This window comes from Athene noctua, chromosome 23 (assembly GCF_965140245.1).
Source record: "Athene noctua chromosome 23, bAthNoc1.hap1.1, whole genome shotgun sequence".
NCBI classification, from domain to species: Eukaryota; Metazoa; Chordata; class Aves; order Strigiformes; family Strigidae; genus Athene; species Athene noctua.
In genome coordinates, this window is record NC_134059.1 from 4,175,234 (window position 1) to 4,199,738 (window position 24,505).

The 24,505-nt window shown below is 42.8% G+C and overlaps 1 protein-coding gene across 1 annotated transcript; it reads left to right on the forward strand.

Annotated features, from left to right (window-relative positions):
* SLC26A8 (solute carrier family 26 member 8) lies at positions 1-22,053 on the forward strand. The gene is given in 26 exon segments (XM_074925244.1): positions 1-232; positions 3,253-3,387; positions 5,853-5,863; positions 5,866-5,995; positions 6,566-6,639; positions 6,642-6,674; positions 7,558-7,735; positions 8,198-8,351; positions 9,057-9,206; positions 9,433-9,478; positions 9,481-9,514; positions 9,861-10,002; positions 10,939-11,052; positions 11,834-11,850; positions 11,852-11,900; positions 12,965-13,060; positions 13,585-13,619; positions 13,621-13,677; positions 15,120-15,189; positions 16,030-16,122; positions 16,211-16,345; positions 17,500-17,684; positions 17,686-17,850; positions 19,197-19,246; positions 19,369-19,584; positions 20,689-22,053. Coding segments are annotated over 26 exon segments (2,703 nt in total). The 5' UTR covers positions 1-209; the 3' UTR covers positions 21,000-22,053.
* The last annotated feature ends 2,452 nt before the right edge of the window (positions 22,054-24,505 follow it).

Sequence of the window (24,505 nt, forward strand, 5' to 3'; positions counted from 1 at the left end):
CCTCTCCCCGCCTCGCTTCTCCCGCGGGCGGGGGCGGCCCTGCAGCAGCAACGCCCTCCCCGCCGCCCTCCCCTCACGCCGCCGGCCGTTGGCCGCCGCCGCCCCGCCCCGAGCGGCCGGTTGCGCTCCCCCCCGCCCCGCCTTCACCCCGGCTCAGGGGGCGGGCGCGGTGGGCGCCGGGGCCCCTGTCACCGCCTGCCCGCCCGGGGATGGCGGGACGAGCCCCCGTGAGGTGAGGGGAGGGGACGCGAGGCGCGGCGGGGCCGGTCCCGCCGGCAGCGGGCGGGGCTGGCGGGCGGGGCGGCCGTGCGGGGACACACTCCCGGCGCAGGTAGGACGGAGCCGGCGCCGCCACAACCGCTGCCCCCGCCCCGCTCCGCCCCGAGCGGCACAGCCCGGGCTGGGCCGGGGCAATGGCCTCCCCCCCGCCCCGGCGGAGCCCAATGGCTCCTCGCGGCCGCTCTCGCGAGAGTTGGGGCGCCGAGCGCTGAGATGCCCCAATATGGAACCAGCTCGGCGGCCTCTCGCGAGAGCGGCCCGCGGGGGGGCGGCGCGGGGGTTGGAGGGTCCCGCTATAAACCACCCGCGGGGTAAATGAGGTGAAGTTTGGGAGTTACTGCCCTTCTTTTGCCTTTTCATGAGTCCTCTTGGTTTTTCTGCGCGGTCTCCCTTAGGGTGTGCTTAAAGTAACAAAGCGTGGTCGGAGAGGAGCTGGGGCAGGGTCTGGAGCACAGGTCACTGGGGAGCGGCTGGGGGAACTGGGGGGGTTCAGTCTGGAGAAGAGGAGGCTGAGGGGAGACCTCCTGGCCCTCTGCAACTCCCTGCCAGGAGGGGGCAGAGAGGGGGGATGAGTCTCTGGAGCCAAGGCCCCAGCGCCAGGCCCCGAGGGAATGGCCTCAAGCTGCCCAGGGCAGGGTCAGGCTGGCTCTGAGGAAGGATTTCTGTGCAGAAGGGGCTGTTGGGCGTTGGAATGGGCTGCCCAGGGCAGGGGGGAGTCCCCGGGATCCCTGGGGGGGTTGAAGAGTCGGGCTGAGCCAGCGCTGAGGGATCTGGGGGAGTTGGGAACGGTCAGGGTGAGGGTCATGGTGGCACTGGAGGAGCTTCAAGGGCTTTTCCAACCGAGGTGATTCTGTGAGAAGGAAAACTGATGAAAAAACTTGCCTGAGGCAGCACTTCTGCAGGCCCAGGGTCACTGGTAACAGCCTGACATGGTGTATCTGGGGGCAACCAAAGCTTGTGAAGCTTTACAAGCCAGTATTAATTGTTCTTGTAAACTTCCTAAGGACAGTCTGTTCCCTAACAGAGGCTTCAAGCCAGGAGCGATGATGAGAGCGAAGCCCAGATTTCCCCGTGTCCTGATCCTTCTCTGTGTGTTTGGAGAATAAACTATTTCTCAATACTGTAGTAGGTCTTGCAGTATCAAAGATATATATGTGCTTGCTTTCAAGTGCATGCCTAAGACTCGGTGAAGTCATTAAGTGCTGTAGGTTGAGCACGTTTTGGAGTGGAGCCCACAGTGTCTTCACCAGGTAGTAAGTACGGAATGTCACAGCAAGTAAAGAGCGTTAGGGATTTGTGTTCAGGGCCACTTAGGTTTCAGTCTTAAGCTTGAGGAAGATGAGTCTTGGTAGCGGTACTGTGCAAGACACATTCTGAATGGAATATGGAAGCCTGCTTTTAAAACATCTGGCTTCCCACGTCAAAACCTTTTTCTCTACACAGAGTAAGACTTGAGTAGGACCCTGTCCTCTGTGGCTGTGAGTCATTGAAGTCCAAATAACAGGAGGGAACAGCTGAAACTTACCACTGCTTGAATCTAAAAAGTAACTACTTGACGTGCTGGGGTTTTTAATGCCTTTAATTTGCAAATTCTAGCTGCTTGTTAGTTTTGCTTGTTGTGTCACCTTGCCTTGAAAAGAGGTGATTGTGCTCAGAGGTGTTAGAAACAGGTAAGGTTCCAAAAGCTTGTGCTGGGTATGAAAAGCTAATGACCAAAATGGCGCTGAAAGTCATCTGTGGAAGACCTTGATTTATCTCCTTCTTAAAAAGAGGGAGAAACTGTGCCCTAGGGATGGAGTGTGTTTGAGACTTGCCTGCTACTAGCTCTCTCTGGTTTAGAGTGACTGGGATGCGTGTACGTGTTGGTAGATAATGTCTCACAAGACAGTTAATACTGTGCTGGAGTCCCTGATGCTGTATCAGAAGTAGCAGATCTCAGTGATGCAAAACCCTAGACTGGCACAAACTAATTGTGATGGTTCAGGAAATGAAATATGAGGAGAAAACTTAATCCCAATTAATTTTTTGCAGGTTTTGATATTTTAAATTGCATTCTGAATAGATTCTCCACTGCTCGTTTGCAGCTTTTTTATAGTTCCTCTTTTCTTTGTTCTGCCTATAGCAAAAAAACATCTTACTACATGTCGCCACCCTTCTTACATGTACTTTCACTTGGTAGCTCTGGAGTTGATTTTTTTTTTTTTTTTCCTCAGCTGTCAGTATGAGAACTTTGCCTTAGATCTGCTTTTCCACTGGACCTTTACTTACTCAGTATTTACTTTGAGAATTCATATCTCACCAGCTCTGAGTGATAGTGATTGAATTCAGATCTCCTTCCTGACATTAAAATTCTGAGGAACGCGAGTCAGGCATTTTGGGGATTTGAAAACCTGAATGGTATCAGATACCGATTTTATACAGCAAGTTATGGCATTTGTACAGCCTCAGATGTAGCTTCTTTCTGTATGATTCAGACTAAGCCTTTTTCCTCCAGAATTGGAAACAAGGAGAATTCAAACTGTTTCCTCAGCTGTGGTAGGTTTATGGAGAAGGACTGTATTTAGTTCCCTAAACACCAGCCTGCTTTTGGGATCACAAAATGGAGGGGATCCAGGCTGGCCTTTCCTACAGGGTAATAAGGCAAGTTCCAGAAGGACCCAGTGTTCCTGCAACTCATTTGGCAGTTGATTTGTTTGATCCTAAGAGCAGCACATGTCTTTCATGGATTTCACTCTCCAGAGCCTTGCTTATCCCCAGTGTAACTATTGGCTTCACAGTAGTGATGTTGGGATGGACTGATCACGTATCATATGTTTTGTTTTGGTTTTAGTAGATACTTCTGTGACTTTATCTGTTTCTTCCAGTGAGAGAGTGTTCACTGTGGTCTCCAGCATTTGCTGTTCCACTGTTTTTGACTGACTGTAGTCAAAAGGAAAATACGGTGCTCCACAATTATATTGTTGGTACTTACAGACAACCAGCAGCTTACAAGGTCCAAAGAGAAATGCAGACTGAGGAGCACTTCCAGGCATATTTTGAAAGAAAACTGTCCTCCACCTTGGGTGGAGCACTACAGATCCATCAAGAGAACAGATGGCTACAATACAGGTGAGTTCTATGCCATGAATTTATCAGGTGTAAAGAAACTAAGGAGACTCTTCAAGCCCAAGTGTAAAAAAAAAAAAAAAAAAAAAAAAAAAAAAAAGTGCTAACTCTTCCACAGCTGGTAATTAAAATGCTGAACTGCACTGATTGGTAACCAAAGCAGAACACCCAGTTGCAACAACTCACCTGAAGCATGCAAGGTCAGTTCAGCTGTGCACTATCCAAGTTGCTGTTTGCAATCTGCAGAAGTGTCTGTTCACTTCAGGACTATGAGCATGTGAGGGATATGTGCCCTGTAACGAGAAACCGTCAATAGTTGTAGTTCCCTCCAGCGCTTCCCTCAGCCCAGCTTTCATTTGCTTTTTTCTGATTTGTGCCTTTTGCTACTTTTATTTCTTAAATTTCAAGAGCCTTTTTCTGTTCCCTCTTAGCTGAGGACATGGGAAGTTGCATAATAGTATGACCAAACTGCTTTGGCATTATTTTGGAGCTATGTTCCTACGTTCTTTGAGGAGAATGGGTGAGGCTAGGGTAGTGATAAAGCATTAATGCTTCCACAGCCTCTTTTTCCCATGTGCTGGAATTATCTTTTGGGCATTATACTGGGAGTAGAAGCATGTCTTCTGCCAGAGGAGCCCTGCAGGCACACCAGAAGGCAGTCTTTTTTGGCAGCATAGGATGATTTCTGGTGTCCTTCCAGCAAGACAAATAGAATAAAAAAATAGGAAGCCAGTTCATCAGCTCCCCTTTTAGTTTTGTTTGACTTATGAATATTTCAGTTTTCTTTCTGGATCTCTTCTTGGATCTGGAGTGGACTGTCAATGGTCATGGCCATGTCTTCTCTACAAAGTCCTCCTAAAAAAGTAAATACAAAATCTCTGATTCATAATTTATCTGGGCTTTGTTTCAGCATGTATACTGAATGTCTACGGAAACTTAAACTCTTGTTTTGAGACCATGGCAGGACTTGAGACTCAAGTCTAGCTATGGGTGAGGTTCCACAAGGTGTGGTGAGCTAATCTAACAGCTTGCTGCTGCCAGAAGGGACAGGACCACACAGGGAAAGGAAAGGAGGGGAGCCAGACCTCTCTTTCTGTATAACTACCTCTTACATCAGCTCAGCTATGTGTGGGACTGCAGCCTAAAACTATAGGTCATGTCTAACTTACGCTGCTCTAAAGTAATTTCCTGGTGATAAGTGAAGGCAAGTGGAGCCATAGTTTGAGTAGCTATTGTGTTTTCTAGTTTTCATTCACCATGAAGACCTGTCATCAAGATTAATTTCTGTAATAGTGAGATCCTTTAGATTGTGCAATAGCCTTATGTTTCGGCGTTGTCTTTTTATATATTAAAAGAAAATAAAATGTAAGAAGGAGATTGGATGAAGTTCTGGAGTCAGCAAAATAAAATTACTTGATGGAAAGGGTTGAATTGTGTGTAATTATGACACATGATCTAGAGTTAACAGTCTGTCCACCCAGAAACACCTGGTGCAGTAAAATAAGTCTTGCCCAGAGATCAAAGGGAGAATTTTGCTGTAAAGTCATAGCTAATATTATTGGAAACTTTATTATTGCACTTGATGCTTCATAAGAATATTTCTTTATTTCCTCCCCCAACTCGCCATTTAAGAACCATCTCTGCCTTGATTCCTCATACTCTTTTCCCTGTTTCTTTTCTACTTGCCTATCTCATGTGTTTTCTCTCTTCCCAATTTTGTTTCCACTTGACAGCCCAGTGCGTAATCACCTGGGAGAATAAAATGATGGAAGGGGACTCAGCTCTATGTTAACTGGGGTCAGCTCCCACAGCCACTGTTCAGGGCTGCCAGAAGCCTCGGGTAGACACTACATCACTTACATTTGGTTTGTAAGTAGAAAATCACCAACTTTGCCAGGGGATTAAAAAGGGAAAGAAGGAGCACAGAGCCGTGGGGTTAGTCAGAGTTTACCTACTGGAAATTCTGATTCAAAAACATACGCGCAAAATAAATAATGTAGGTCAAGTCCTGCTTGCATCCCTTATTAAATAATGTAATACAGGAAACATTTGACTGTTTTGTGGGAAGTGGGATAGGTTTGTCTTTTTTTTTTTTTTTTCCCCCCCCAGATGTAGTGTGTGTTTGTTTTTCTTCTAGATCAGAATAGGAGGAATCAAAATACCATCTCCTTTTTGTCTGCGGTGTTAATGAGGTCAAGTAATTGATGCATTCAGCACTCTGGGCTCGGGTGCTGACAGGCTATCATGTGAATGGCACACAGAGTATTTGAGATTCATCTGAATGGAATGCAAAGGCACGGGGGTGCCTGTGTAGGGTTCATGTTATGTGCCAGCTGAATGTGCAGCAGGCTAACCATTGCCTGTGTGTGGCTTCGGTGCCTGCAGAGCATGAGGCCATGCAAAAGCACTGCAGAGATGGAGACTGTAAAAGGCATTGCATATAGCTCAGCTTATCTGATTCTTTTCAGCTTCTCCTGGGGAAGTTTGGAAAGATCATAATCAAGATGTTCCCTGTCCTGAACTGTCTGTTTTCATATCAGTTCAGAGAATGGATCTTGAGGGATCTACATGCAGGCCTGAGTGTTGGGATGTTTCAGATTCCTCAAGGTAGGCAGAGAGAAAAAAACACTCTAGGCTTCCTTTTGTATATCATGCTTTTCATCATCTATCTCCAGTGTGTGTTTCTGTTCTTTCTAATGTCATCAGGTTATGTGGGAACTTTAACCTTAGAAATTCCTTAAATCATTAACCTATTTATTTGCATATTTGCAGGAGAGCTTCTTTTCTATAATAAGATGTTACATGGTATAATTTCAAGGACAGAACACTACTCAAAATGTAAACTAATACCAGCATTTTCCTAGATTACAAACAAAATAACATGGGCTTTAAAATCCACCTTGCAAAATCAGGTCTGTTAGATACTCAAATGCATAGCCACCCTGCTAGTAGGTGGCCTAAATGAAGAGTTGTTCTGGTTTGTTGTCTAATTTCTAGTTAGCAAGGGCCTGTTGTTGTAAAACAACGTTGGCTTCTGGCCTGGCTTTATCAGGACCTGAACTGGGATTTTCATAAAGGTTGTCGGGTTTTCAGCAGCAAAATTTTACTTAAAAATAGTAATCAAAGATAGAGAACCTTCCCAGCCTGCTTGATTTTTAGAAACAGATTTTTGCTTTCCAAGATTTTTAGGAGTTTGGCTGACCAGGTTATTTGTGCCAAATATCAATGGCTTCCTTTCTGCTTTCTGCTGCTCAATGATGTATTTGGGACTTGACATCATATCTCAGTTGGTGAGGTTTATTTTGTATTGTGAAATGTTCCTGCAGGATTTAGAGATTATTCAGTGCTGCTTCAAAAAAACCGGCAAGATGTCCTACCCATTTCATCTAATAGGCAGATATTACTTAGGTCAGAATCCAGACCCCCAGGTTCTCAGTTCATTGTTGTTCCACTTCTGCAGCTGATCCATGGTGAGAATTTCACCAAGTCCGTCAAGTTTCAGCTGCGAGGTGCTTTGTACCCCTGAGGACAGGAGCCAGCACGGCAAAGGAGAGGCTGGAGTGTCATGGAGGCATCTCCTATGTAAAGGACCAGTGCAAGCTGCTTCCTATTCACCTCCAGGATCTTACTGTGAATTATGATTTGGCTCCTGATCTTCTCCATGGTCTTCTCCATGCAGGTTCTTGCCATGACTGAACTGGTGATGGGTTTATGTTCTTAATGTGTTCAGCAGCAGCCTTATTAAAATGCTGTTTACCTGTGAGAAGCCCTCACATTATCATAATGAGTGGGTATGTGGAGCTCTGGCCTCTCAGGTAAATTGGCAGTTCTTTCTCTGAATGTGTTTTTCAGCCTTTCTGGCAGCTCATTGCAATGCATCCATTTTTTGTGCTTTACATTAAAATCTTTTTGTTGTACATCTGATGAACTGAAGACTGCACTCATAAAATAGTAGGAATATGAAATTTTCAGTCAGGACTTTGAAAAGTTTAGGTACTCAGAAACAGTAAAAATGAATTATATATGTGGATTATTGATATGGATGAAAATAGACTGTCTCATACTGCACAGACTGATGGTGGGGGGAAGAGATGGATGTGTGGTTTTAAGATAAGTCTCTGTTGTAACATCTCATGCAGTTTCATTTTCTGTTCTCTGTTCTGTTGGTTCTAGGCTCATTCAGCATCCTAAATATGGTGGTGATAGACATTCTGAAGACTCTTACTTTGAACCAAACATTTTCCACTAATGGTTCACTGGACAACTTCTCAGACTCTGCACTTACAAAAGAGTACATGGAGGTCTTGATGCTTACTGTGTCAATAATATTTTTGACTGGCATCATTCAGGTAGAAGATGAATCTATTTTACATCCTTAATGATGTATCCTTATATGCATTCTTCATACAAGTGTAAGAAATGGTACTGCTTGCATATTCTTACCACAAATACTAAGCAGAGCACGTTTGAATACATGTTGTGCAAAGGGGGACATGAAGGTCTGTCTTCCTCTCATGCTGTCTGAAAAAGTCATGACAGGTGAAGATTCATTAATATGTGTAAAGTAAATTATTTACGTTGACCAGTTCTGCAGAATGTTGACCCTTAGGTAGCCCTGCATAACTGCACACACTTGATGTAAAGTGCTCCTGTTTTGGTTTGGCAGTGTCTTACTTAATTGTGCATAATGAAAATAGCGTGTTCAAATAACTATCCATCATGTATGGCAGTGAAGAATCATGCTCTTCAAATATGGAAACAAGAAGGACAGGGTTAGACATGGATAATTTTATCACATCTCGCTTCTTATTTGCTGCTTAGGTTGCTTTTGCCTGGGGTTTGTAACAACATACATGCCGATCGGTGTTTACCTCACCGCAGCAGCATGGCATGTCATTGTATCACAGCTGAGCTTTATCTCTGACGTCATGCTTGACTTCCATAAGGGCCCCCTGGGTATTTTCTATGTGAGTAAATTAATTGTTAGTCAGAAAAATGCATGCTTTTTGGAGGGGAAAGAAAAGAGCAGCTTCAGAAATTGAAGGCAATTTCAATCTAAGTCAGTTGCTAAGGGATATCTGTGCAAGTCTCAGCTGTGGTTTACTTCGCCTTCCTGTGGTCTTGAACAATGTATGGAGCTTATTGTCTGACATGCAAGAAGAAAAGTCTGTGTGTATATTTTTAATTACTTATGTAGTGCTATACTATATTTTCAACATGCCTACAATTATAGCAGAGCAAAGGTTAAAGGAAAAAGTGCTTTTTTCCTCAATAGATCATCATGGGCAAGCTGCTGGGTGCACAGGAACTTTATCCTGTCTGACAAGCAGCAGACTCCAAGCTAAAGAGAAGTTAAAGCTAATTCATCCTAATTTACTTTAGTAATGTCAATCAGACAACTTGAGAAAAAGGTAGTGTAGAAGGGAGAAGAATGACTACTAGATCTGAGCTATTTGTGGCAGTGATTTCCATGCAGATACCAATAGATAGATTTTTTTTTTTTTTTTTGGAATACTGTTTTTCTCTTAGCATCCCTCTTCTTCTAACTGAAGATACCACCATAGCAGAAAGGTTGAGTTCAAGAGTCAGGGCAACCTATGTCAGACTCCTGGAATACTACAACTGTTTCTGTATCTGACTCTGATCCTTTCTGATGATTTTTTTTTTTTCAGAATCTATTTCGTTTCCTCCTGGTTCTCCCAGAAGCTAATGCCACGAGCATATTGCAATTTTTGCTTGGCATGGCCATACTACGAGTCAATACATCTGTCATGATAACTTATAAACTTACTTCTATTGCATTTCCTATGGAACTTCTCTTGGTAAGTGATCTCCAAAATGCCATTGTGATAATTGAACTAACAGTATAATATGCTTTATTTCAAAGAACGTGTAACATATTACTTCAAGATGCTGTTATATTTACACACGGAATCTGTGGTTAAGTCCTTTACTCCTGCAAGATTAACTGTCTTTAGATGTATTGTATACAGTTTCAGGAACAAATGTTGTATCATCTCTGGTATTGCTTCTTGTTTTCTTTCCCAGATTATCACAGTCATCATTATTTCTAATTGCAGTCATCATCATGCTGAATCAGTAGTGCTGTGGTCAGTAAGATTCCTCAGAGGTTAGTTTTCTATGCTGTTTTTGAGGTTGTACTTTTGAGATATGAAAGATGTTTCAGCCTGTTCTTGAAATCTGACATGGGCTGACTTTTACAGCTAGAAGAATAACTCTTCAAGAATTTTATTTACATCATCATTTCTGAGAATATACAGAATTCAAATTGCAGTTTTCTGTGTTAGATTCAGGTTTTGTTAGCACACAGAGGAAGGAATTTGGATTTTTTTTTTGTGGGGTGGATTGAGAGCATCTCCAGTGGGGTGCTGGATGCCTCTGATGATGAGCCTGGGTTCAGAGTTACTGTGGACGGAGCTCAGAACAGGCCTAAACTTACCTGTTCTCTCCTGTAGGTTTGTGCCTCCTACACTGCCGGATTTATCAAACCTGAGCAAGATCATACTGTATGCCTTCTCCATTGCTATTGTAAGCTCTTTCCTTCTTGGTTTTGCTGGGGAGAGATATTCTTCACTTCACAATATTGCCAGCAATCAGGTGAGAACAAAACTACACACACTTCCTAGGCCAAGAAGCAAGCTAAACTCGACTTGCAAAGCCACTACCTACCTGCCAGTGGTAGAAATGCAAGGACAGAGTGAATATGCCAGATGATGGTTTTGTAGCAACTTGTTACCCTTTCCTATTGAAAGTGTATGTTATAAGGCAATAATGTGAGGCCAGAACACAGCCTTCTCTGACCAGGAGGCTTTTGTGTGTTCCCAGTGATTGGGATGAACCTCACACAGAGTGCTGCAACTGATCGCTGAGGACCATTGCTGTCATGAATCCATGAGACTATAAAAGCATGATAAATGAATAGCTGAATTTGTAAATGGCCAGAGCAGCTGTAGTTCTTTTCTCTATGTGGCTACTACCCCAGTGTATGGATTTTCTGCCCAGAGCGATTGCTCTGAGAGGCTTTTAAGCTAAAACTGTGTTAGTTGGTAAGTAAAACTGTGCTAGAGTTAGTAAGCATTAGGTGTTTTGCACTACCCCATGTTTAGCTTGTTGTGATGGCTTTGGATCTTTACTGGAATGGAACTGAGCCAGTAAGGAAGCTGCCTCTGAGGATAAAATATAAAGGGAATGTTTTTTCCACTCAGCTTTAGTCGAGGTGTACTCTGCTATGTACTCAGATTTGCCATGTATTAGCTTGAAAGTCAGTGCTTCTTAGCTTTGAGGTTCTAAGTGGATTTCTTTGAAGGAACTGAAGTTTTAGGTCCATGAGATCCTCAGCTGTGAAAACTGTATGCCTTTTAAGAGAGCTCATTTAACCACCAGAGACCTTGCTTTCCAGGAGGTTTCCTGACCTTAGCAATACAGATGAGCAACCAGTAAGTGTGAGCAAAAGGAAAGGAATTCCTGCGAAGCTACTTCTATGAAGGTAAGTCATTTGTTTGGGGTTTGCTTCCTTCTGTCTCTGTTTTACAGGAGCTAGTAGCTGTGGGGCTATACAATATTTGCAGCTCATTTTTCAAAAGCTTTGTTGTCAGCTGTGCTATTTCTGGAACTGTCATTCAAGAGAGGACAGGTGGAAGAACACAGGTGAGCTGGGCTGGATTTTTTTTTTTAAGCTTCCAAGCTCTCATCTAAAATCACTGTATGCTGAGTATAGGCTGACATCTAATCTAAACAATTTGTGAAATAGAAGGTTACGTGCCCACGCAACATGAATTCAGATACCCTCTCTGTCTATGTTATACTATGTAGTAACAGCACATGATGTGCCACAAAGGAAGCCAGGATCCCGTGGGGAGAATAGGATATGTTGTTCATGCAGTTTGAAACTATTTTAATGAATATACTGAAAAGCCAAATGGAAAATTGTTCACGCGTCCTTAATTCTGCCACTTCTTCCTAACTCTTGAGTACTTGACATTGTGATCTTTTTTTTTTTCCAGGGGGCAAAGAGGGTGTAATATGTATGTAATAATGTTTTTATAATTCCTCTTGACTGAATGTCTGTGTATGCTTTACTGCAGCATAGAAATAATTTTGTTTAATAAAGAGTGTATTTCAAAGTCTGACTTGCAAGAGAAGTATCTTATTACTCAGGTGAAATTATCAAACCAAAATAATTTGTTGCATCGTTCTGTTGTGCCTAAGAATAGTCCATTTAGGCCAAATTTATATCTACAGAAAACTCTTCCATCCTGAGTATACTAGAATTTGTACCATGAGTTGCAGCATACCTGTGGCCTTTGTTAATTGTCCTCTGGTTATTAGTCCCAGTCAGTGGTGTTACATGGGCCACAGCTACTTGTTTAGAGAGGTCAAGGAAGTAAATGGTTCTCTCGGGCCTCTCTAATAAAGTATTTCTGTTCAGTTAGCAGCAGCGATTGGAGCTGGTGATGGCACTGAAACCAGGACGCTTTTTCCAGATGATACCTAATGTAAGTGAACTTGAAATAGTTATGGCAGCAGCCTACTTACTACTTAAGCGTAAAATGAAAGTTTTTTGAAGCATAATATCAAGATTTTTCTGGGACAGTTAGGGATTATATTATGCTCTAGAATTAACTGTTTTCAGGCATGGACCAAACCAAAACAATTACTTTAAACTCTCCTAAATTCAGCAGGCTAACATATTAAGTAATGAATATTGCATCTCTCTGCCATGTCTCACTGATCAGTACAAGCTAAAATTCATTGGCTAAAACTGGATTGAAATTTCACTGCCAGCCTCTATAATTTAAACAGCTTGGTCTTTGAGGTTTATTTTGAAACCATATGGACCCCTAAACTGCCTTCTGTGGATTTTGCATCACCAGTGCAATAAACATAAACATTTTGTTAACATAGATTATTCAGAGTACTCATTTTTCCACTTTTCCCTTAATTTTTTCTCTAGACTTTCTTTTTTTTTTTTTTTCTGTAAATTTTCTTAGGGAACCACTGACAGAGCATTACTTCCTGATTTTTTTTTCCTGGCCTCTTTGTAAGATGGGAGAATTAATCCCTTTCCCAAAACTAGCTGACAAAACAGAATTTAACCATCTACTTCCTTTCAGTCTCCTTTTCTTTGCTAAGAGGCTATTTCAACAAATGGTGTCAAAGAACTTCCTAAATCTGGCAACAAACTACCCATGCTAATTGAAACCATTCTTTGAAACAGCAGCTCTTAATTCTGTAGATGGTGTTGGCCTTTCTCCTAGTGCTGCAGGAGGCACAGGCATTCACTGAAGCACACTGTAATGGAAACTGCACATAACAGTTCAAGAGGAAGTCCAGTTGTATTGGCAGAAGTGATTGTGAAATCAAACAAGAAGCGACACGCTAGTTTCATGTTGGTTTGCAGATCAGAGAACTGTTATACGTAGCTATAAAAATGCTGGAAATAAAGCTATTATAAGACTTTAATTTCAAGCAGTTTGTCTGTGATGGGTATTTGTTCCTTAGCATGTTTGTGGTTGCAAACAAAAAGTAACAATAGATGCTGTTTTTCTGATTTGCACAGGGTATACTGGCTGCTATTGTGGTATTTAACATGATCCCTTTACTTGAAAAATTTCTGGACATCCCCATCCTGTGGAGACGGGATAAGTATCATTTTGTAAGTGACAGAAAAACCCCACCTAGGATTTGGAATGTTTCTTAAAGGGAGCACTGTTTTGAGAGGGCACGGCAAAGCAGTGGCCATTCCCTTAGAAAAGGGATCCTTTGAAATAGCCGCTGAAACGAGTGTATTGAAATCTCTTTTAAATCAATTTTCAATTAGTTCTAATTATTGTTGTTGCTTCCCAGATCCCTTAAGAAGGACATTGTCTAGCTGCCAGCTGAGGCCACATTCTCATGTCAACTCTTGTGCAGGATTTCTCATAAAGACGCCCAATATGATGTGGTTTCTCCTGATAATTGAAGGCCTGTTAAAAAGTCTGGAGATTTGAACTGTGATTTGTGATCCTTGTTTGTAGCTACTTCCAGGACTGGGTTGTTCTAGATGTGCCAGCAAAGCTTTTCACATATTACTATTTCTGGCCTTTTATATTGTCTGCAGTTTGCAAATGCTGGGGCTGAGTTGGAGGTCATTTTGCATCTTTTTATGGCTCATGTTCTCTCTCTGTCTCTTGTTCAAAGGTTATTTGGCTTGCAACTTTTGCCACAGTGATTTGTTGGTTTAGTGATCACCATGGGATTTATGTTCTTCATAATCACCATTAGGTCACACAGGTACTTGTAACTTTTAAAACAAAATACTAGTTTTTCTTAGAGTCAATGCTTTAGAGATAGTTACACGTACAACAATTAAATAGGTGTTTCACGTTTGTAAACACTTGAGTGGGATCATTCTGGAGTCTCTCTAATGCTATCCCAAACCAGTAATCTCTTCGAGTTTATGGGCTCTGGATTGGTCCCTTCTGCAGGTGTACCATGCTACTGAAGACAGCTTATTATGGGGTAGGCATCAGCCAGGAGAGGTGATCTGTGTACACACACTTCTATAGGGATGAAATGAGATATTGTGCTTTTATTTCAAATACATTCCTCAGTCTTCACTGCCATTTACCAAGTTGCTTTATCTTCTCCATAAACTCAGTTGGTGATAGGGGAGGGAGGTTACGTCAGGCACACATTACTCAGTTTATTAGCAGCTAATCCAAACAGGAAAATCATTCATAAATACAAGCCATACCCCATGAGATTTACCATAATAGGGAGGTGCTTGTCTGAGTAGACTGAAGCCTCTAGACTAACGTGGAAAGGGGTAGGAAATAACTCAGTTGCTGTAAATATCGAACCACTTGTGATCTGATCCAGAGTGGCTCTGAAAGAATGAATACCTTCAGGAAGCATTTCACTTGCTGTCCAAATCTCAGTGTTACCTCTGCTCAGAGTTAAGTTCTTGGGTTTGCCGTGGGACTTAATGAGCATTGTGAAAGGGCTTTTCTGCAGCCTCTTCTCAATTAAGTGTCCCTGTTGTCCGTACTACCTTCAGGATATATAACTGCTTATCAGTTTCCTACCAGTGAGAGCATTATGCTAACAACATTCAAAAAAGCATGGGAAGTTATCTGCAAACAGATTGCTTTGAATAGAGTGTCTTGACAAAAATTTTCCATACACCAGGGCCTGCTGCTTTCCAGTCCTCCAGCAACCAGCCAGCCAGTCCCATGTTTATTCCACCCATGCCCTGAACTGACCAGAACCTGTCCCAAAACCATGCAGCACCATTAGCAAAGCCCCGTACCCAAACCAGGATATTCTCCTTCAAGGCAAAACCCTGCTCTGGATCAGACCTCGTGTGTGTGCAGCCAGCTCTAAGCACAAGTCACTGCTGCCTCTGCCAGACTGTGTAGATGTATCTTTGAGGAGGGCTGTGGTGAGACAGAGAGGGAACGTGCTTTCCAGCATAATAACAATCATCCAAGTGTTTCAGAGCTAGAAATGGGACATTATACATTCTTGAGGACACCACTGTAGCTGAAGGTTGTGCTTGTATACTGCTCCCCTACTCAAAGAACCCTAATTATGAGTGAATAACTTTTTGTACTCGCACCCTGTAAGTTACAGTTGGTGTATCCAGTGAAGAGGAGGGAAATGGAGATGAAGCTTTTGGGAACAAATGGTTTTTCTCTGTTCTCTGTGAAAACCTAATAAACATCTTGTTTCAGAATGAAGATGGTGGTGCTGGGACAGATTCCAAACATGAATATTTATAGAAGTTTATCCGTCTACAGAACTGTAAGAGGAAACAAAAAACAAATGTTCCATCTCTTTCTGTAATCCAGCTCCTTCCCTTAAATGCCTGGGGGGACCATTCAGACTCAGTTCAGTTGATTCAAAACTTTGAAAACTAAAGAATGCTGAAGTATCTGTGGTGAAGTGATTCGGATACCTGGCTCAGCCTGCCCGGGCCCCGTGGAGATCCTTGTGTCAATCTGTGCAGTCGTGTCCAACAGTGGGAGCTGCACTGCTGTCACTTCCAGAGCTGTTTGGCATTTTTTGCTGACCTGCTTTTCTCAGTCTGGTTTTGTCCACTCTACATATGTTTTCACAATAACAACTGTGCATGTGCTAAACTGACTCATAGGTTCTCCTGATGATGGGAAAATAGGTAGGGCATGGGCCTTTTTAACACATTATTTTCAAGTCCTGCACCACTTAGGCAGTGCAATAGTAGAAAGCTTTACCTTTGCCACAGGGGTACCTTCCCAGTGCTATGCTGATGGATTGGAAAAAAATGGAATAATATAAGGACAAGGTTAGTAAAACAAAGGTATAGTGTATGTTTTCTGTAACGAGCATCAAAAATAATTTCACTTATTTTACATTAGAGCAGCCAGCTGCCATCTGTGATAGATATGCTGGAGGTATGTTTTTAATTGCAAGAGAAGCAGACTAGATTATGGCAATTAGGTCCATGCTGCCAATGCCACTACCAGTATGCAGTGTAGTCAACAATGTGACTGGACAAACTCTGTCCTTAGGGTAGGACCTTGCAGACAAAAACCTAGACGGTCAGGAGGGGAAAAATAGCTCCTGCTAGGTACAGCCCTCACAGATACAACTTTTGTTTTACAGGCAAGGGAGATTGAAAGTATCAAAAATTTCCAGTGCTGTTCTTCCGTCTCTTTCACAAACACGAATCACTTCAAAACCTATTTGCTATGCAAGGTAAATGACACTTTTTCAGTCAGCAGAAGTTTCTAAGAGCCTGCATTGGGGAGATAAAAACCCTAATAAAACTGCCTTTCTGTTTCAGGTGGACATGAAAGCAGTGCCTCTAGATGAAAGTGAAATGAAGGCTTTAATTTCACTTAGTCTGTCTGACACTGCAGTGGAAGGAAAAGATCTTAAAGGCTCTTGTGTCTGTGATCCAACTCCACCACGACCTCGGGTCAGCTTTGAAAGTATATTTATCTAGGCTGTTTGTTTGAGGTGCCTGGTTTTATGTTACTGAGGACAATGCTGTAAAAGTTATATAAAGCATATATATATTTGCTGTTTGAAAATAAGCAAACATTGCCACTGTATTTCTCTACACATGCTTTATGTGATAGAGCAATAGTAGCTCAGCTTACTGGGTGAATTAACCAGCAATTGAAGTATTCAACATATCTTCTCAGTTGAAAGAATTATTTTTGTCAGGTGCCTTGGTAGGGATTTTCTTCTTTTTCCCCACTGAAGTGAGAGAATTCCCTTGCTTATGAGGAATTTGTTCCTGCCAATACTGCCAAATTCAAGCACAAAATACCTCAAAGGCAACTACGATTATCATGATTAGAGGATTTCTCATCTTTACTATAATTGGCCGCTGTGCATCTTCTAGAATCATTCTTGTTCCTTTTTATCTGAATTGTCTTAGTCAATATGTGAAGGGAACTTCAGGGAATGGACTGTCTTCAGAAGTGTTTTGTAAAAATCCTTGTATGAGAAATAGGTTGACAGTGGTTTGGAAAACGTATGTGGCACTGAGGTGCTTGGGGATTGAGGTGATAGATAATGTAACGTTATCTTCTAAAGTACAGAAATGCAGAGAGTGACTTTTCCTTTCTTGTGTTATAAAAAATAAAGAACACGTTGGGAACTATTGAGAAAGAAAAATTGATTAAATTGGTCCTTTCTGTGACCAGCTGCCATACAAGAATGTAGATGAATCAAAGTTCTGCAGAACTCAGCCAGTAAGGGTCAGCTGCTGAGAGAGGCAATGGCCATAGACAATCTTTTTTCTTCTTTTCTTTTCTGAAAGGTAGAATTAACAGATTCCAGTATCACAGGCCATGTCCAGGTGTGGAAGAGTGAGGTACCACTGTACTATCTGGTGGCTGAAGGCACTCTGCTAACCACATCTGAGACTTGCCTAAGTCACTTGCTACTTTGCATACTCTTGTGGCTTCGTGCTATATTTAGTGTTATTTCACATATGTTTTCTACGACGAGAGAAAAAATATCATATGATTTACAGTACTGTCTTACTTGCAGCAAAAATATTTTCCACCTCCTGGGCCCAATTTTTCCATCCACTGATGTATTCTCCATTTTCCATCTTAGATACCATCTACAGAGAAACTGGTGAGGCAACATCACACAGACGGCAATTCCTCATCATCTTCAGTTAATTTGGTACATTGGTCAAAGCATGGAGACAAACTCAGCTCTGGGATGATCTGGGCTGATGCACAGTGTGCATCCCCAGGCTTTAACATGGGACTTAGGACTGAGAAGAACAAAGATGAAAAGAGCTTGCCTTTCACCAGGCTCTGCAATAGATAATTCCTCAGTACAGATAGATCAGGAGGAACAGCTGATCCATTTGCCATCTCCAGTTCTCACCATTATTTTAGACTTCAGCATGGTCCAATTAGTGGATTTGGTAGGTTCAGTGTTACTGCAACAGGTAATTAACCTAACTCACATAAATGTGAAACCTGAAGTTTACCCAATGGCTTATGTTTCTTGTTAGCCAAAAATGTCTTGCTCCATAACAATACACACATCTTTCAGTTGACTAAGGGAGCTATCGTTTCAGAAATTAATAAATTCCCATAAAACCACTTATTTAAAAAAAAACAAAAAAAAACAACAAAAAAACACTATCCACACACAAGACATGCAAAAACCTGTCATTCATTGTCACCAGTTCTAGAGCCATGTAAACTAAAAGCACATTTATAAAAACATCTAATTTTTTTTTCCATTTTGGCTGTTTATTTTTTCTTCTCACTGGACACTTTAAAAAAATGCTCTTTAAAAGTGTCAGATATAAAACTACCCGCAGTCTTCTAGAGTGATTTTCTTGTTATTGCTGACTACCTAATTAGCCTTTCCTTTGAAGTATGCCTTGAACTTTTAAATCTCCAAATGGGGATCCTAGCCAATGGAGATATAAATTTAGCAAAAATAAATTTCATGTAGCTGTGCTGCTTGGAAAGATACAGTTCCAGATGGATTCTTAGTCAGCTCCCTCAAACTCTATAGCTCAACTTCAAAAGATTTTTGTTTAATAACAAGTTAGACTAACACCTATTGGGAATAATTGTAGACTGAGCTGTTGTCCTTAAAATCCTTGAAGATTTACTTGCCACCCACTGAATGACCTTCCCGTTGGGAAATGGGGATAAAGTCAAAGTTTCTCCACATTCTTTCCAGTCCTATATTCTGAAATTCTGTGATTCTCTGAAATAATGAGTTTCATTGCCTTTTTTAAAAAAATAACTACTTTGAGATATTTTTGTTACAAAGGGTTAGGCATTGAGAAAACGGTGAGAATCTATCACCTTTAAAATCTGATTCCTTTAACGCTAAGTTGATGTATCTGAAAATGTTGGACAGGAAAATAGAGACAACCAGAATTACAGGTCACACTTGAAAATATGGGTTCCCATTCTCGTTTACACGTGGGCATGGCATCTGCATATGGAGAGATGTTTCATGTTAGTCTGTTCCTGTGAGAACTTTTTGTTTAAGTGAAGAGATAACACTGTGTGCTGCGTACTGAACTGCAGGAGGGCCAGCATGGGGTCTGGCCGTGCCCTGCCCTGGCTCTGGAGTCAGCATTCATTAACATCTCGGACAACTTGGCTGTTCAGTGCTGAACTAGAAAACAGGATCTGAGATAGTGGAATAAGGGTTTTCTTCAGAGATAAAACCCTACAAGGGAGGTTTTGTTTCCCTGTTTATGTTTTACCTTCTAGTTCACTTGTTTAATGCAGAATTGCTCTAATTCCTGCATGTTCTTTGCACAGATCATTCATGTTTCACAATACTGGCATTACAGCCCTCATAGCTGGCTGTCACTGTATAGTATTTGTTTACTAATATTGACTTATCTCCAAGGATATGCTTTAAACTTGAGTGTTTTAGCAGTAGTACTTGGTGTGATTTTGCCGCTTTATTTATTTTCCCCCATTTTTTTTATAGCCGCTGTGATAGCAGACTTAGAGAAGAATGATTTTTTTGACAGCTGGGTCACCAAAGAAAGGTTCTTTCTAACTCCTCATGATGCTGTGCTGGCTGCTTTGGGCAAACATCAAAACCCAGATGAGCTAGAACCTACTGTGCAAGGGTCTGAAGAATCTCTTAACTGAACAGCAGAAGGTAGAACATTTAGCTTTAGAACATTTAAGCATTCACGTTGTTAAATTATCCTGTCGGTAACTTAAATCTTGTCATGTGGCTGAGGAAAGAGGGCAGAGCAGATGCTCTTTTGAATTCTCCAGGTTTTCACAGGTACTCACCTTTTTTTGCAATGGATCCATAATTCAATTTGTTTCTTGGGAGTCCTGTGTTCCTGTTTGGGGAAAGGCATCTTTGTATGCAGGCTGGAAAGGCATCCAGCTGAGTTTTGCGGCAGGGAATGACTTAGTTGCATTTTAAATTGTTTCCATTTCTCTGACAGAGCAAGGACCCTGCCAGGGCAGAGCAAAAAGCTCCAAGTTTTTTATTTCCAGAGGTCACTGCACCAGGTCTCTTGGGGCTGATGGGGGAAGTGAAGGACAGTGCTAGCTTGATTGTCTGAACTGAAGTTTATGCACATGCTCCTTCTGTCAGTACTCTGCAATAATTTTTAAGATCACTGGCTGTCACAGCCAAGTTTGAATAGGGCAGATGGTTGCAAGTTCCAGGAAAAGCCCTTGTTCTGAGTAGAAGATTCCAGTACTTGCCCCACCTAGGGAAAGAGCCCAGCCTTGACTAATCATCCTATGCATATCGCCAGGCTGGGGTCCTATAGCTGAAGGAGGTGAGAATGAAGGCAAAAATCCATGTAAATCTGCAGGAAAACAGGGTTCTGCTGCTCATGGAACAACTTGTTTAACTCTCTTATCTTGACATCATACAGAATAGTCTAATGCAAGGATATTGACCTTCTGGACTCTCCTCCCAATAGAAAAAACTTCAAAGACTGAAGGTGACAGTTTATATTCACCAATCCCCCTCAAACGGACGTGGCAGGGAGGGTTGGGAGCAGCTGCCGGGCAGGAGGTGACGATGGTTCCCCACTTTGAGATGAGTGTGCAGGGCTGGGTGTGCAGAGGGGACCCACGGCAGCTCGGTGACATCAGCGTTGGCGGTCCCTGCTAGCTCCTTTCCTCAGGGATTCGGACTGTCCCGTGCTCCCATGCCAGCATGGCCCTTTCACTGCTCACATGGTGTTGCCTTGGCACGGGAACTTCTCTTGACCAGCTCAACAGATCAGCCACCCTCGGCTTACAGTAATCGTGTGTACATTCAGGAAAGAAGTTTGCTCTGCAAAGAACTCTGACAACGAACTTCTGCATGAAGAGCCAATATCTGATATCTCACGCTCAGCCCAGAATAAAGCAGAGCCAAGCTCTCTCCAGCAGTATGATACTCCACCCCTTCAATCGGATATTCAGGACCCAGGCTGGGGGAAGAGATGGAAGTATACCAGCAATCCCCCTGAATTACAACTGTTGGGGAACTGGGATTTCAGTAGAGAGGAGAAAAGTACAGTTAAGCAACAGTTCTGGCAATTCTTACCAGCCTTCGATCCTCTTTTTATGTTTTCTGTACCAGAGTTCTTAAAATAGACAGCCTGCCTAATGCCTCCAGTAATTCTGTTGTTCTAAACAAAAAGCAATATTTATGTTACTACTTTCAAGCATTTTCAAATAGGTAGGATACCCAGCAATGCCAAAAGCAGAGAAATGTCAATGTATAATTCCTAGTTTTGTAGATAATTCTAGCAAATTTTTTGTGTTTGTTTTCCAAAATTCTGTAGAAGTTTAACGTCCTAATTTACCACTTCTTATATATTTATTGCTTGCTACTAAGTAAAATTCATCTGCCATATTTCAACAGATTACATGCAGGCAGTTTCATTATTTTCAGATGTATTTAGAATGATGTGAAGCTTTAAAGAAAACATTATTACTCTTCAACACTGATGAAGTTGATATTTCTGCACTAATATAACATGGTCTGTCCATTATTTCTTTCTCAGTCCATTTCTAATCCACCAGAACTAAATCCCAGTAAACAATATAATTTTTTTTCAGGTATTTATAGTCCTTTACTGAAGTAGTGAAGGATGGAGGAGTGTATTCCCTGTGTCCTGGAAAGCCAGGAAAATTGTCGTTAGATACAGTTAGCACTTGAGAAAACAATCAACTTAGATTTTCTTCAGATCAGCCGTAGAGTTTCATGCGGTAACATCAGTACAGAAGTGTAAGCTGGGATTCCACTGAAAGGAGAAACATTTACCTACACCAGCAACATGCATCACGAGGCTTGACCATGCCGTCGTCTGGAGGATTATCCCATGGCACAAACTGCCAAGTGTGCAGAGCTGCAGGTGAATTAATTTCAGAGGGGTGGCCAGCACTGTGTATATATACCATTCAGACCCCATTTTAGGGCAAAGCTTGGATTGAAATGATGGATCCTTTGTGTATAGATGCTGTGCTCTGGGCTAAATCTGTTAACATGTCAACAGCTCTAACTTCTGCTGCTGGGCATTGTGTGGTTTCTGGATGTGCAGTAACAGCAAAGTGGCTCCTCTAAATTCTGCTGCTCCTGGCTGCTAAATTTTAGCAATAATATGATGGCTAATATAAATACTAATATTAAACTATCTGTAATGTATTCCAGTGATTTCTTCTAATCTTTTTTTCATTTCTTCCATTTACATTTTTACCGATTTCAAGCAGTTTCTAGAGGGAAGCCACGGTACTGCATGCATAAACTGCAGTGGTAAAGGATTTTAGTGAGCGTTACTGCATAGAGTTGCTTACTGTAGAGGAAACTGAGTCCTGGAACCCTCATACCTTTTGGATTGAAGGACAGGAAAAACTGAAAGCTCAAATGGTATTGAGTAATTCTCAAACCACATATGCTTCCCTGCATTGTTTTGGACAGTGGCTTCACGCCAAGCTCCTCTCAGCTCTGTTCAAAACAGAGTAATACAAAACCCATGAAAAGCATAGCTCTAATTTCCAGATTTTGTTGGCTCTCCTATGGCAGCCTTGATTTAAGATGAAATGGCATTCCTAGCTGTTGGCACCATTAAAAATCTCCATTGCAAACTTGAGAGGTTTTTTGGTTTTGGCTTGTTCAGCAAAGTTCCAAATCTTTCCTTCCTACCCCCATGACTTGCAGAGTTGAGCACCAGGGGACAACTCAGACGTCAGTATGTTAGCATTCAAATTATGGGTATTCATGTTGCAAAACAAATATCTTGCTGAGAGGAAGTCCAGACAATCCTGATCTTTTTCCCTTATAGCTGTGCAGTGCCATAACTCTGCTCCCGCGTCCGTACACAAGGCTTCTGTGTTCAGCTAAGCACAGATCCCTGGACCTGGGCTGTGAAGTGACAAAGCACGTACTTTATGGCCAAGGACTCCACCTATACCTCTGAAAAGCCACAGAAATCAGAGTTCAAAGGCCTGTCTGTAATCATGTGTTTGCAGGCAGCTTGATGTTCTCACCTGACCTAGTTGTAACAGCTACAGTTGTTTTGTGCACACAGCAACTTTTTCATGTCCTTCCCAGCTCGTGTGATGCCACAATGTTTTCCTAGCAGGGCATGCTGCAGAAACACAGCCAGCCCTTCCTCTGCACTGAGTTAGAGGATACAGATCCCCTGACTCGCACATTATCATCGCAGGCGTTGCAAAGTGTGTATAACCACCCCTAACCCTGTTGTCAGTTTATTAACTCTGGTGCATAAACAGCTGTAGAAGACATAAAGCAGCTGAGGAACCTTGGGAGTTGTGCAGAGTGTGGCAGAAGCAGTTCTTGGGGCAGTGCACTGTGGTGTGTCACACCACGCAGGAAGCTATGAGGAAGGACCAGATAAACCAGTTACATGTGGGCATGGTTTGGGGGCATTTATTCTGCTTTAAAAATCAGTGCCAGGCTGGTTGTGGAAAAATTAGTGTATCTTGGATTAGGCCTGGCTCAGCAACCCTTTGAGGGTGCTACCCCAGACTGTGTTTTTTCTATCCCGAATTTGGAGAGGCATGGAAGAAACTTGGCAAGAGTGAGGCTGCTCAGTAATATCTTGCTTCTGTAGGAGACCTCTGGACGAGACTCCTCGCTCAGACTGTGGTGGCAGCTACTGTTCGAGGGAATGTGAGGCCCAACTCCATGCTTGCTTCACTGTGTGGCTTTCCAAATCTGGCCACGTGCTGTCTTTAATGTCCTCACATGAAGAGACCCAGCCTAAGCCAGTGGAAGTGTGAAGCAGAGCAGTGGTCATGGCAGGTGTGAGCACACACCTTGCTAGAGCCAACTGCACGAATCATTTTTTGCAAATACGGCACAACAGACCCCACTGAATGAACAGGCTACCTGTAAATTGAGATGATGGTAGCTTCTGGGTTCTGTTTGCATTGTGACTTCTCCGAGGTGGGAGGTTGCTGTGCAATGCTAGCAGGGGGACTCCATCATGCTTGAGATCTTTCAGCTCAACATTAACTTGAACGCAGCAGTTGTGCAAAGGCTGAAATCTGTCCCTCTCTGTTGCATTCACAGAATCATCCAGGTTGGAAAGGACCTTGAAGCTCCTCCAGCCCAACCATGACCCTCACCCTGACCGTTCCCAACTCCCCCAGATCCCTCAGCGCTGGCTCAGCCCGACTCTTCAACCCCCCCAGGGATCCCGGGGACTCCCCCCTGCCCTGGGCAGCCCATTCCAACGCCCAACAGCCCCTTCTGCACAGAAATCCTTCCTCAGAGCCAGCCTGACCCTGCCCTGGGCAGCTTGAGGCCATTCCCTCGGGGCCTGGCGCTGGCTCCTTGGCTCCAGAGACTCATCCCCCTCTCTGCCCCCTCCTGGCAGGGAGTTGCAGAGGGCCAGGAGGTCTCCCCTCAGCCTCCTCTTCTCCAGACTGAACCCCCCCAGTTCCCCCAGCCGCTCCCCAGCAGACCTGTGCTCCAGACCCTGCACCAGCTCCGTTGCCCTTCTCTGGCCACGCTCGAGTCATTCAATGGCCTTTTTGGAGTGAGTGGCCCACATCATCACAAAATCATTTCTCAGAACTCTCTGCAGAACAGACAGATGTACTCAACATCTCATGCTTGCAGTGAGTAATAG